Source organism: Colius striatus, chromosome 5 (assembly GCF_028858725.1).
Source record: "Colius striatus isolate bColStr4 chromosome 5, bColStr4.1.hap1, whole genome shotgun sequence".
Taxonomy (NCBI): Eukaryota; Metazoa; Chordata; class Aves; order Coliiformes; family Coliidae; genus Colius; species Colius striatus.
Window position 1 is genome coordinate 55,996,276 of NC_084763.1, and position 13,724 is coordinate 56,009,999.

The 13,724-nt window shown below is 46.4% G+C and overlaps 1 protein-coding gene across 1 annotated transcript in view; it reads left to right on the forward strand.

Moving 5' to 3' along the window:
• VIPR1 (vasoactive intestinal peptide receptor 1) overlaps nt 1-10,837 on the forward strand; it is a 101,023-nt gene extending 90,186 nt beyond the window's left edge. The window contains exons 10-13 of the mRNA XM_061996643.1: nt 2,184-2,275; nt 7,743-7,872; nt 9,176-9,217; nt 10,646-10,837. Coding sequence (XP_061852627.1) covers nt 2,184-2,275; nt 7,743-7,872; nt 9,176-9,217; nt 10,646-10,837 — 456 coding nt within the window. The remainder of the gene's footprint in view (nt 1-2,183; nt 2,276-7,742; nt 7,873-9,175; nt 9,218-10,645) is intronic.
• The last annotated feature ends 2,887 nt before the right edge of the window (nt 10,838-13,724 follow it).

Sequence of the window (13,724 nt, forward strand, 5' to 3'; positions counted from 1 at the left end):
TCCTGACCACAGAAATGATGACACTTCCAAGGAACTCAGAGTTGGATGTTGAATATTCAACTTGCCTCAGCCAACACTTAAAATCAAATTAACTTGAGTAGTTAAACTTGGCTTTGAGTCTTTCCTACACGAAGGAAAATACATGGGAAGGGAAGAAAAGGAATGCAACAGAAATCAACCCAAATATATCTCTTTTAAACAGAGGCGTTTTTCTTCTTTTTCCATGTACATTATGACCTTTATAAGATGGCTTTTTTTTTAACGTAGCATTTGTCACACAGGGATTCCAAACTGAAGCAGTTTGAATAATTACATCTTGCTCTGTTCACCTCAGTGAAAGGAAATACCATACTTAGATGACACATCCCAAAATGTTTGTGTCATCATAGAAAGCTATAGGTGGTATTTCCCTTTCCTGACATAACCTTTTGCTTGAGAAAGACACACTGTCCTAAGATCAATGAGTCTGTGTTTCCTTTTGGCCAATAAATCAAAATTCACACTGCAATTTCTGATGCTCCTCCTGCAGATGTTGCATCAGTTTGTCACAAAGGAAGGGCTTGATAACTGCTATCTGATGAACAGCAGGTTTCTTCAGGGAGAAATGCAGCATTTCCTCCACTGTCCATAGGAATAAGGTGTAGATCTCAATGGAAGGAAGGAATATGTATCTAAGATTTTTAGGATAAGTGTTTTGTGAGAGGCTAAGCAGTGGGAACAGCTCAAGTGCCTTTGATTATGGTCTAGGTTGAAAACAACTTCTACCTGATAGCTATATATTTTACCATGCAATGCTAAGGCTGTCCTAAGTCTATAGGTCACATTCCACTTGACTCCCCACTGAACCATGCCCATGTTTGCTCTTGAGCACTACAGGCCAACACAGTCAGCATTTAACTGCTCCATTCCTACCTTCAATCCTGCAGGTTGTGTGCTGTCAATGCTCACGAGTTGATCTAGGTAATAGTGGTTTGAACTAATAAATCTGACTTGCCACTACGTCAGCTGCAAACCATTTATGTAAGCAAATCAATATGAACAGAAATGATGATAAATGGCCTGGGGTGGAGAAAAGGTGATTAAACAATATGTCATAACACATAATACAATTCATTTCCAGTCCCTTGTAGCCTTTGACAAAAGAATGTCAAAATGAGAGATGTGTTTCAGTCTCTTCCATTCACCTGTCACTGAGATAAATGTAGGAATGGCTGGGGCAAATGGTATAGTCTGGTTTTGCAGGGAATCAGATTGTCTTGCTAACACCATCCCTTCCAGCCTTTAGGTCTTTAAAAGTCAGAGTAATTTGTGTGTGTTTGCTAACTGTGAAAGGATAAAGAGGTCATGTGGCAAACTTAAACAAACCCAAGTCCACAGAAATCTCTCAGCCCTTCTCTGCTGTATGTTGCATGAAGACCTTAAAAGCAAGTAGATTTGCATTCAGTCCATGCCATCTACTACATGCCATTAGGAAACTGCCATTCCTAGCTCTGCACCTTCGCTACTAAATAAGGTTTATGTTGCTTGAGTGTGTTGATGGAACAATTTGAGATCTTTGGAGTGAAAAGCACTATCTAGAATCTAGGTATTAGCTACACTCCTCTGGTCCAATGTCCTCGGAGAGAACGTTTTCTGCTGCATTGATGAGGTCTACCCCTTGCTCTATGAGAACTCCAGCTGTCTCCAAAGCAGGCATGCCCAACAGCACTGAGCAGAGGCCTGCTGGAGAGGATACTGCTTTGTGTTTCGTTTTGGTTTCCTTGGCTCACTGCCTCAGCCTTTGGCACGCTCAGCAGACAGCCTCATGTCACTGTCTCCCGAGGGCTCTGACATCCATCGCTCCGCTCACTCCCGAGGCTCTTTTCCCCACCCTGTCGTCGGCACTGCCCCCAAGCAGCAGGACGTCGTGCATAGCTGTGCTCTATGGGTTTGACATCATCATACTTGGGATGTATGACACAAAGTCCCAAGCAGGCTGATGTCAGGCCCAAGATGGCTGCCATCCTGTGTCGGTTTACTATGTACCCCCAGAGTTGGGGGGGATTCTCTGCTCATGGCTTTTTAACAACAGCTTGGCAAACATATTGCAGTGAAAGAAATTCCCCTCTGATGATGGGCTCTTTCCAGCAGAGAAAAATGCTGTATTTTTTGATTTCTCTCTCTGTTTCTCTCCATCCTGACAGGTGAACTTCATTCTCTTCATTTGCATCATCCGTATCTTAGTCCAGAAGCTGCATTCCCCGGACGTTGGACATAATGAAACCAGCCAATATTCGTAAGTCCTTCACTTTCACAGCTATATTGTGTGGTTTTGGGGAGACACAGCATTTTAGGTCAGTTTGAACAGACAAGTAAGAGCAGCAGTAGTGCTTGTGAAACAAAACAGGCTGCTTCTTTCTTTATGCAACATTTATTGGGTTCTCAAGGCAGAGGATCCCTGATGGAGAACAGAGAGTAGCTGCCCATGGTATATGGCCTATTTTTTTCTGATCTAGTTACCCTCAGCTCCTTTTTTCAAATGGAGAGAGGTCTAGAAAATCAGTACATTCAGTAGAATCTAGGGTAAATTTTCCTTATCCTTTAGCAGACCCCTAAACTAGATTGGATTAATTCAACACGTTTCATAGAATCACAGAATGGTAGGGATTGGAAGGGACCTTTAGAGATCATCCAGTCCAACACCCCTGCAGAAGCAGGGTCACCTGGATCAGGTCACATAGGAACATGTCCACGTGGGTCTTGAAGAACTCCAAGGAAGGAGCCTCCACAACCCCTCTGGGCAGCCTGTGCCAGGGCTCCCTCACTGAAACACTGAAATAGTTGTTTCTTATGTTTAAGTGGCACTTTTGGTGTTCCAGCTTCATCCCATCACCCCTTGTCCTCTTACTATCTACTATAGAAAAGAGGGATGTCCCAACCTCCTGACACCCACCCTTTAGATATTTATGAATGTTAATAAGATCCCCCCTCAGTCTCCTCTTCTCCAGACTAAACAACCCCAGTTCCCGCAGCCTTTCCTCGTATGAAAGATGTTCCAGTCCCCTGATCATCTTGGTGGCCCTGTTCTGGCCTCTCTCCAGCACTTCCCAGCTCCTCCACTGAGGAGCCCAGAACTGGACACAGGACTCCAGATGAGGCCACACCAGGGCAGAGTAGAGGGAGAAGAACCTCCCTTGACCTGCTGCCCACACTCTTCTTGATGCATCCCAGGCTGCCATTGGCTTCTTGGCCACGAGGGCACATTGCTGGCTCATATTTAGCTTATTATCAACCAGGACTCCCAGGTCTCTCTCTGCAGAGCTGCTCTCCAGCAGTTTGACCCCCAGCCTGTACTGGTGCATAAGGTTGTTCCTTCCCAGCTGCAGGACTCTGCACTTGCCCTTGTTGAACCTCATGAGGTTCCTCTCTGCCTGCTGTTGAGAAGCACCACTGTCTCAGAGGTTTTGCTTGACATAATGCTCTTATTTCAGGGATATAAGGTTGACCTTATTTGAGCTGTTTTGCAATGAACAACACACAGGTGAGGTCAGCGTTGGTCTCAGTGGCCAGGACAGACTGGTCTTAGTTGCAGTATTTTGAGAGCATGGATTTCTTCTGGCTTCAATGCCAATAAAGTAAAGGTTCAGACCCACTTATTTTTGACTCTTGCCACTGTCCTGGCTCAGCACTTCAACTAGACTAGATATTTATGAAATGATTCCTAGAAAAGAACTGAAAAGGTCCAGTGTCTACATGTGACTGCTCTTTAATTGTCTTTATCTTTGGAGGGAATAGTGCCCTTAGGTACCCTGAAGAATCTGAACTCAGTTCATCCTTCTGCAAGACAGAAGAATCAACACGGTCCTTAAATACTGACCGGCCACGACTCTGAGTCTTTCTCTCTAGTGATGGTAAATTATGCATTTCATCTGCCTGGAGAGAGTCTCAAATTTATGAAAGGAAATTCCAGTATTTGACCTTAATTTCTCCCTGCAGCAGCCAAAGCCAATTACCTCTTCTGTCACCGTAACACACTGGTGTTACCAGACCTCGTGCTTTCTGTCACCTTCCTTTATGTATTTCCAATTGGGCATTGTATCTCTGTACCCCCAGGATTGCAACAGCTTTGGCCAGGTGCATAGATTAAATCAGCATATTGAAATATGTTCTGGGACTAAGCAGCAGCCTGGAACAGTTGGCTCCCATTCATCTTGGTAGAGGTGCTGCCAACATGCATCAAGGGTTATGCCCCAGATTACCTTGGAGGTCATGCTGAGCTTTGGGTTCAGGGCTTTTTACTTCACAGTTTCCAATAAGTTGGGAGCTGCAAGAAAAGCTTTAGCTTGTAAACAGATGTGGCACAGCCAGGGAGTAACACAGACTTCCCTGCACTGACATTCCAAACAGGAGGTACCGATGAAGCTCAAATGGTCTTTACACCTACCCTTCCTCACTTTCCCTCTCCATCTGGAAAAACACCTTAAGTTCCCTTAGGGCATGAATCAGTTGCTCACCTATAGGTGACCAAGCCATATGAGATGCTTTAAGACATTTGAGATGCTTGCCTGGACCTGGCACATGGGACCCAGGACCTTTGGGAGACTTCTAACCTTGCACAGTGGCAGCTGGCCACCAGCCAGATTCTCTGGAGCATCTGGAAGTCTCTGTTGACTGCACTGACTGCAGTGGCACATAAGGCACCACACTTTCCTATGGAAATCAGTAGTAAGTGTCCCAACTTGAGTGCTGGATCCCACCAAGGAGAGTTCTCCACGTGGTCCTAGGTTTTTAATGTTCAGAGAGCTGGCTGTGGAGACATGTGGGGTCTAGACTCTTGCAAATGCCACGGGGCACGTGACCTGCAATTGTAGGTAGCTGATCCTTTCACATATCCTTCTCTTTTTACCTGAAATCCTGCTGCTAGTTCCAGGGGGTTTTGCCTGCAGGACCCAGAGAAATCTTGGCAAAACAACCTGCTGCTAATGAGATGTGTGGGTTCCTCCTGCCAGTTCTGAGAGAAATATATTTCAGATTAACAACACCAGAGATGTCTCATTTGCATTTCTCCCTCTTTCTCTTGTTTATTTTACATTGTTTATTTTATTGAAGTAAAAAAAAGCCCCAACAAACAAAAACCATGTTGGCATGTTGCCAGTGTCGTTCAAACTCCAGCCACTTTCAGTTTAGCTGCAGGCTGCTAGTTCAGGTGTGCTGCTGACTCATTAATGCTACAGACAGTGAACTGGGCTTTAATGTGTTGAGAATTGTGAAAACAAATCTCCCAAAACAGGTTTCTGGAAATGACAGAGACATATGTGAGAATGGGACAGCAATATTTCAGGCAAATAGAAGTTGCTTTTGCAGCAGAAACCTTGAGCGAAATTCATCTCTTTCTACTCTGTCGTGATTGTAGATCAGTGTTAGCATCAAAGTTTCCTGGGTAACTTTTCCATTATGCATTCAAGGGGCATGACTAAAAAGTTAGACCCCTCTCATCCACTCCCATTTTGAGGAGGAGGTTCAGTGAGGCTGGTGGAGATGTGGTTTTCACCTAAATTCCCTGTCACCGTGTGTATCTGTCAGAAAGGGTAAGTCTAAGAAGCACACCCAGTGCTGAGAGTGGAAGTACTGAGGTTTGGCTTCCAGCAGGTAGCTTCAACCAGCTTTGGACAATCTTTCAAGCATTTCTACCTCCTCCTTCTGCTTCCTGGGAGAAAATACAGCCATCTTCCTCATTGCAGTGTTTAGGGGCAGAGTCTTTTGAACGTCAGAGGGCCCTTGCCTTGAAGCCAAACTGAGATCTAAGACATCACTCAATGCTGTGGGGAAGCTCAGTGCTGAGAGCAGGAGACTGGTTTGGGGTGGTGTGCAGTCTGGGGGAAATGGCTCCTAAGATTTGACATTTATGCCCTTTTCATTGCCAAAGCCCATCCAGGAGGAAAAATGCTGTAACTGAGGCCCTGTTGTTGCCTGCAATTATATGGTTAAATTTTCTAACCCATTGGAGGTTGCAAACAGGGTCTCTTATAAATGTGGTACACAGAGGTAGCATCACATCCATCTCCTTCACCCCTGGAGATACTGAAAAGCGGCAGAGCTGAGGTGCTGAGGGACATGGGTGGGTGATGGGTTTGGCAGTGTGAGGTGAGGAGTTGGACTCAATGATCTTAAAGGTCTTTTCCAACTGAAATAAGTCTATAATTCCATGATTTGATTATAGGAACATCTTATTTAAATTTTACTTAGCTATAAATGAAATGCCCTGATGGTCACCAATGACAATGACAGTCCTCTGGCAGAGAAAGCTCTCCAAGAACACTCAGGTTTGGGATCTACTCACTATGAGTAGGCATGTGCCTGCTGGTGAGGGATGTGGTGGGAATGACAAAGTCCTGGAAATCTCCTTGGCTTTCTGTAGGCACTCATTTTGCCTGAAATGGGTTGCACCCAGCTGCCTTCCAGCCAGCAGGTGTTCCCTGAGGAGCCACAGCCTCCAAACACAGCCTTAATGTCAAAATGTCTTTGGGCCAGTCCCAGGAAGAGCTGGAAAGGTCTGCTGGGAGATACAGTGATTAGCATCATCTGCATAAAGCTGACATATCAGCCTTCCCAGTGGGCTTATGCAGATGGCAGATAAATGAAGCTGCTCTGAGGGGACTGAGCCTGGTGAGACTTTGGAGGTGAAGGGAAGTATTTACAACACCCCAGATGTAGCTTCAGTTCCTCCAGAAACCTCTGGGAGAAAGGGACGTGGAAGTTTGCAGGTGACCAAGGGAGCCAAAACCCCCCATCAGCACCCTTAGGCCCTTGATTTCATTTGATTTCCATCAGCTATATTTTAATAATGATCATATTTAATAAATGATCACCCTTTCCTAATTAGACCTCTGATTACTCAGCCTGATGCCGTTATGCACTAATGCTGTTCATCCCTCTCCTTTGGAGACACTCATTGTGCAGTAGCCTGTCATTATTCTGAGCTAAACATACCATTTCTCTCCCAGAAGCTGTAATTTTTCAGAAATCCCAAGCAAACAAAGACAGCACTAGATGATGATTTAGCTGATGGAGATGAAAAAAGATCTCCGGTGGGAGGGAAAGAAGAGGGAAGGGGGGAAAGAAATCTCTCCATTGAAATTGCTGGGAAGAAAGATGTCACATTTTATGTTGTCATCACATCTGAAACCACCAGCCATCTGCAAGCTGTGGGACAAGGAGAAATCATCTAGGGCTGATCACTCTGCCTTAGCTGGAGGCAGATGTGTTTCTGTATGAGAGCTGTTAACGAGGAGGAGGAGGAGGGCAAGCTTGTGGAGATGCTCAGCCTGCCCTTTGGTTAGTTTGAACTGCCTTACAGTGGCTGTCCCCAGCTGAGGGTCCACTTCCATTGTGCCACTGCATCCCAGCTCAGGTGGCCAGAGGAGTCCTGGGGATGTCAGGAGCTCTCAACACCCTCCATTTCGCTGTACCCCAGAGAGTTCTTCCCTTCAGCCTCCTGATGCTGCCTGGCTCCAGGCTGCTGTTGAAAGGCTGTATGTTCCCATGACCCCAGGGTAAGTGGGCTCATATCACATCTCCTGAGGGCAAACAAAGGCACTTGACATGCATGGCACTGGCTATACCATCATGATCTAGGTAAACAGCAAATATGTACTGCAGCAAATTTACCTTTGGGGGTTGCATAGGGCTCAGCTGCAGGATTTCTCATCAGCTTCTCCTTTAGCTCCTCTTCCCTTTGTGACTCATGTTTGTCTTTCCAACAGGAGGCTGGCCAAGTCCACCTTGCTGCTGATTCCTCTCTTTGGCATTCACTACATCATGTTTGCTTTCTTCCCTGACAATTTCAAAGCAGAAGTTAAGTTGGTCTTTGAGCTCGTGGTTGGATCGTTCCAGGTAAGCCACCCTAGTGAGCCAGCAGCCCTGGCAGCAGGGCTGACCAGCTTGACAAGGGAGGGGAGAAATGTGTGAGCTGAGTTTTTCTTGGACTTATAACCTATCCTGCTCTTATAACTTTGGGGGGAAAAGTTATTCACTGGAATTCCAGGAGGAACTCTCTCCTCATTTTAGGCACCTGTAAAGAAAATGCACCTCTGTAAGTTAGGTACCCTGGGTACTTAAGGGAGAAAAGATGAGCACCTCAGTTCAGTTTATATCTCATTGACATCATGTAAGGTGAGATAAATCACCTTTGGGAGGATTGTCTTTCTGGCTTCTAGCCTGTCTTAAACCAGTTGACCTGCATGAGCTTTCTCCAATGTTAAGAAGCCAAGTCCTCCCTGTAGATCCTGCTCGAGCAAGATTCCAGTTCATTGGCACAGAAGGCAGGCTCCCCACGAGGATGGATACTGGGGCTGTCCTCATTCATCTCTAGGAAGCCTTGATGAAGTCTGCTTTTTGAGACCCTTACACAGGCTTCACTCCAGTCAGTTCCAGTGTTGGGCTGTTAACCTTGTCCCTGCTGTTGCACGAGAAGAACACTTATTCCTGTATTTCATCTCATTGCTTCCATCCCTGAGTCAACTCTGGCCACTTTGTGTTCTCAAAGCCTGCAAGCAGGCCCTGCCTGTCACCACAGCCCCTACATGTGTCAGTGGTTTGCTTTGTTCAGTGGTGAGTGAACTCACCTCTGTCCACATCATCATCGCATCACATCTGGCATCTTTCCTTGGGGGGATAAATGGATCAACGCTCACTCCTTGTCTGCAGTGTTTGCAACCATAAGAGCTGGAGATAATTGTTTTGTGGGGGGGTTGTTTGGCAGTGAAGGCTGAGATTCTCAAAAATGAGGTGTCACTGGAGGGGAGATGGGAAGGAGCAGCTTAGAGCCCTGTACCATGTCCAAGATCATTCTGCCTTTGATGATGTACCAGTGAGCATGTTTAGTTTTTGCTGACAAGACCAAAGAGGAAAGTTGGGTCTAATATCCCACTCACTTGCCTCTGATGCCCCATTCTGAATGACCAAATGCCTCATAGAGCTGAGAGGTCTGCTAATGGCTTTAAACACCACTCTGGAGCAATCTTTGAACCCACACCCATACATCTGCTGCAAGGCACCTTAACCAACCTTCCCCTGCTCTTTTCCTAGGGAAAATGCAATCAAGCAGCAGCTGAGCAGTCTCCTCTCATTGTGCCCTTTCTCCAAGGCTGCAAGGAGCCTGGGAGGTGCTAAAGCCCTGTTCTCTTCTTTCCCCTAGGGATTTGTGGTGGCTGTTCTGTACTGTTTCCTCAACGGGGAGGTAAGATCAACAGTATTGTTTGGTGAATGTTTGCAGACAAGGAAAATTGAATGCTTGTGGAGAGTGGATTGCAGGGTGTCCCAATTCCTGATGTTACCATCTTGAATGGGAAGGGTCCAAGTCAAATTGCTCACTCCAGAAAAACAACCATTTGTCTGACAGTCTCCAGCACAATTAATAACTACATTAGGGCTTGTGTGTGCACTGTGGTATTGCTGCTGCTGAATCCATCCTTTATTCATGAGATGGCATCAGCAGAACTCCCATATGACTTGCATCAAAAAGGACCACCTTCAGCCCATCTTCTAAGCTCTACTCATGCTTAACACCTCAGTGACTCCTCCCCAGAACCAGACCCACTGCCAAGATGGAGCCTCGTTAGTGCTTTTGTCCCGTACTCCATCTGCCCATAAGAAATTCAGCAGGGACTGATTAAACCCCTATTGTGAAGGCTACCAAGGAGGTGTGAGCAGCTAAAAACTTGGAGCTGCTGTCAACTGGAGCACTTTCATCTCCATAAACTGAGCACAGAAAAGAAAGAAGCAGCTGTAATCTGGGTTTCTGTTTCAGCTTCCTAGGGAGAGGAAGAGTGTCCAGAATGACAAATTTGCTCTCTTAGAGCTCTGAGGCTGCTTTCAGCCACACTGATGCCATGTGCACATCACGCACAACAGAGAGCCCAGCTCCAGCACAGACCTGTGCCACTAAGCCTGCATGGAGCAGGGCACTATCACACAAGCTTAGGAATGATCCAAAACCAAGAGAGGCATTGACATGACTTGTAAGGCACAGACCAGTGCCAGGTATATATGTTCCTACCTTACAGGCATTATCTTGCCTTTCCCATGTTTCCAGTCCTGGGGTTTGCATCCTGGTATTGTGCTTGTTGATGCTAGAGACTCAGCTCTTTAATTGATACTATTAGCTAAAAATTTGGACTGGAAAGCTCCAGGAGGGGTCAGGGACATTGGCCAGATTTGTTCAGGACAATGTAAACCAGATGATGTCTGTAAACTCCCTGAGCTGCTGTCTAAGAAGCACAGCTGCATTGACAGCTTTACAAACAAGCTACAGTTAAAGCATTTGTGTTTGGAACATAAACCATTGCAGTGATAAAAACAATCCTTATTCTACTCACAGAGTGCAGGATAAAGTTAAGTGGTGTGGCACCTTCAATGTATCAGGTTAGAAGTTCCTTGTGCTCCCTCTTCTGCAGAAGCTCAAGGATTTCTGCTCGAAAAGTTCACTGCCTGGAGTGTCACCTCTTTTCTACGTGGCTCAAAGTTGTGCCTGGGTTGAGTTTAGTGACCTTTAGAAAAGAATTCTTCATCTTTTGATAGGTGGGTGGCCCATGGCTGCTCACACAACCAAGTCAGAGCAGCAGCAGATGCTCCTCTCTGCTGACCCGTTTGTCTTTCCACTACCTAGGTCCAAGCTGAGCTCAAGAGAAAGTGGCGCAGGTGGCACCTGGAGCGGTTTCTGGGCTCAGACATGAAGTATCACCACCCTTCCTTAGGCAGCAATGGCACCAACTTCAGCACCCAGATCTCCATGCTCACCAAATGCTCACCAAAGACACGCCGCTGCTCGAGCTTCCAGGCTGAATTCTCTCTGGTGTGATTGATGGGGAGAGAGGCTCTCCAAGCTCTGAGCATTCAAGAGAGAAACTGAGAGACAGAGGGAACCCCCTCCCCAGCCCCATCCTCCCCAAGGAATCAGCTATGTGATGACAAATCCTCGTGAAAGGACTTGCTCCAGGTGAGCCAACACAGGACACAAAACTGGAAAAGCCACTGGCAACCAGATCAGACAAGCCAAGAGGCAGGGAGATGGTTTTCCTCTCCCTCTTTTCAGACCTTTCACTCTCACGTTTCAAGGCTTCAGGGGCTGATAACTATGTGTAAAGGTCTTGGTCATTTGAGAAGAGCCTGGGAAATCCTCATGTGTCACAAATAATGAAGTACAGGGGGTAAGGGAGGGGGAGAACCTGTGCCCTTGGTGGCTTTACCAGAACTGGCATCTCTGAAACAGATAAATTGCACTTTTTAAAAAATGAGCCAGTAAAGGAGAGAGAGAGGCAAAAAACAGGGAGAAAAAAAGCCAAACATGAATGTGCCAAAGGTCCTGTTGATAAGAGGCGGTGAAAAGGCACCAAAGACAGAGCCAGGAAGAAGGGACAGGAGGAACACGAGCAAGAAGGGAAGACGCTGGTGCATGGACCCTTCCTCTCCTTTTCACACGTGTAAAGATGAAGCTGCAGCACCAGGAAAGCCCCAGTGCTGCAGTGTGTTCTGCTGATTGTCCACCACCCTCCTTGGCAGAAGTTTTCCAAGCCAGCTTCTCTGCAGAAGAAGGTCTCTAAGAAGGAGCAGGGTCAATGCCCTTCCCTGCACTGTGGTCACAACTTTGTGTTGTCTTTGGTGGGTTTCAATGAACAGCAAACTCAATTTGCATGTATAAAAAGCCAGGTACAGATGCCAAAAGCAGAGCCTGGCTGTGTTTTTTGAAGCTTGCTCATAGATCTTGGGTGCATTAATACACCTGGGGATCATCAGGGATGAGGGGAAAGCAACTGGTCCGTAATTCATTTGCACTTGCTTTAGCACACACTGCCTGAGATGTAGAACCTTGTAATCCTTAATTGAATCAGACCTGCCATAAGGAGCCACTCTCCAGATGAAACAAATGAGCGTCACAGCAGCAAGCAAAACTGCTTTCATCAGAACAAGGTTGTCTCAGCACGTAACTGGCACTCCAGGACTCGGGAAGGAGCGAGGAGCTATTAAATTGATTTCTTCTTGGGCTTTTGCAGGGAGCTTTCATCCTGTGATGAAGGCAATGTTAGATCTTGATGAGGTGCATGTGTATTTTTACCTCTTTTCTGAAGGCCTATTAGTTTCAATATAGGAGCAATCTCTACCTGAAGAATGCACAGAGAACCTGGAAAAACAAAGGGAATAGTCATGATTTTTATTTAGTAGGGGTTTTTTTTTGTGTTGGAGGAGCAAAGGAGAGGTGTGAAACCAAAACCTGCCCAGACTTGCCAGGCTGGCATCACATGTCAGACACTGGAGCTTGGAGGCAATCCCAAACTCAGAGGACAGACAGCCCAAGGATGCAGATACTCTTATTTGTGTCCCCTCCTAACTACATCAAAGAGGGTTGCACCAGTTTTACACTGGGGGTGGGAAATCCCCACCCAGCTCACGTGTGCACTTAGTAATTGGGCTGCTGTCATTCTACTATAGCATGTCATAGCCCTGTCCTGGTGAAGGAGAATCTGGGTCACCAATGGGTGTACATGAAGTTGGGCTTCCCTGCTGGAGTTGAGAGATCTCACCAGGAACTGACAACAACTGGACTTGTTTTTCTTCATAATGAGATGAAGTTCAGTGAAGGGAAGCATCTCTGACTTGATGGGTTTGGGGTTGGTTTTGCTTCCTTGTTTGCTTACCTGAAGTATCTGTGATTCACAACCACCAAAGCACATTGAGCCCAGGAGGAGACCTGTAGATCTGGACATCCTTTCTCAGTTCTGAGAGGGCAGTTGTTCCAGAGAATCACAGAATCATTTTGGTTGGAAAAGGCCTTTAAGATCATCAAGTCCAACCACTCACCACACACTGCCAAGCTCTTCACTAAACTCAGCACCTTAGCTACATTTCCTCTTGTCCTCAAATGCTCATTTCTTCTTGTCCATGCTGTAACCCTTCCCAGAGCTGTAGCTGTGGTCATCTGAGCTTGATGCTTCCAAACTATTTCCCCACATGTGGGACTGAGAACGGTGCAGAGGGCTGAGATCAGTAAGGAGCATAAATGAGGTACTCTGATACAACTGCCACGAAGGGTGGGCATGCAGTCATGAGTTTTCAGTGAGCTACCTCAGATGCTGTCACAGTGGCTACCCAACATGCAAAAATCTAAGAGGACAGACAGATGTGAAGATGATCACGATGAGCTCCACAGTCCTGGAATCAAAGTGCTGACAAGACCTCAGGCTTGCCAGGTGCAAGCCCTCCTTGTTATGGCTGTGTTACCCTGAAATCAAATCAGTAGCTGTTAGAATCCAACACTGATGTGCCATAGGATCATTAAAATCCTCTCTTAAGCAGCTCTCTCATTCCCAAGACACAGACAAACGAGGAGGATGCTTAAAACTTCTCTGTGTTGCTTGCAGTGAAGCCCTTGTGCCCTGACTCCCCAGGAACAAGGTCCCCCTTGAAACCTCCATCAAGCAAAGACCCTGCTGGTGCTGCTCTGGTCAGTGCTTTTAGATCTGGATTGGGACTCACAGAGAAGATACTGGAGAAGTCCCAGTACCACCAGTTCTTTGCCTGTGCCTGGTTCAAAGCAAGGATTTGACCTAGCTCTGCATTTCAGCAGGTGAATGGCTGGCTAGCTGCAAGGAAGCCCAGCAGGAGCAAGGGAAAGCTCCCTCTCAGCTTTCAAGTTGTTCCATGTGACTTAAAATGCTTTCTCTCACTGGTTCAGTTTGGAAGCAGCATCA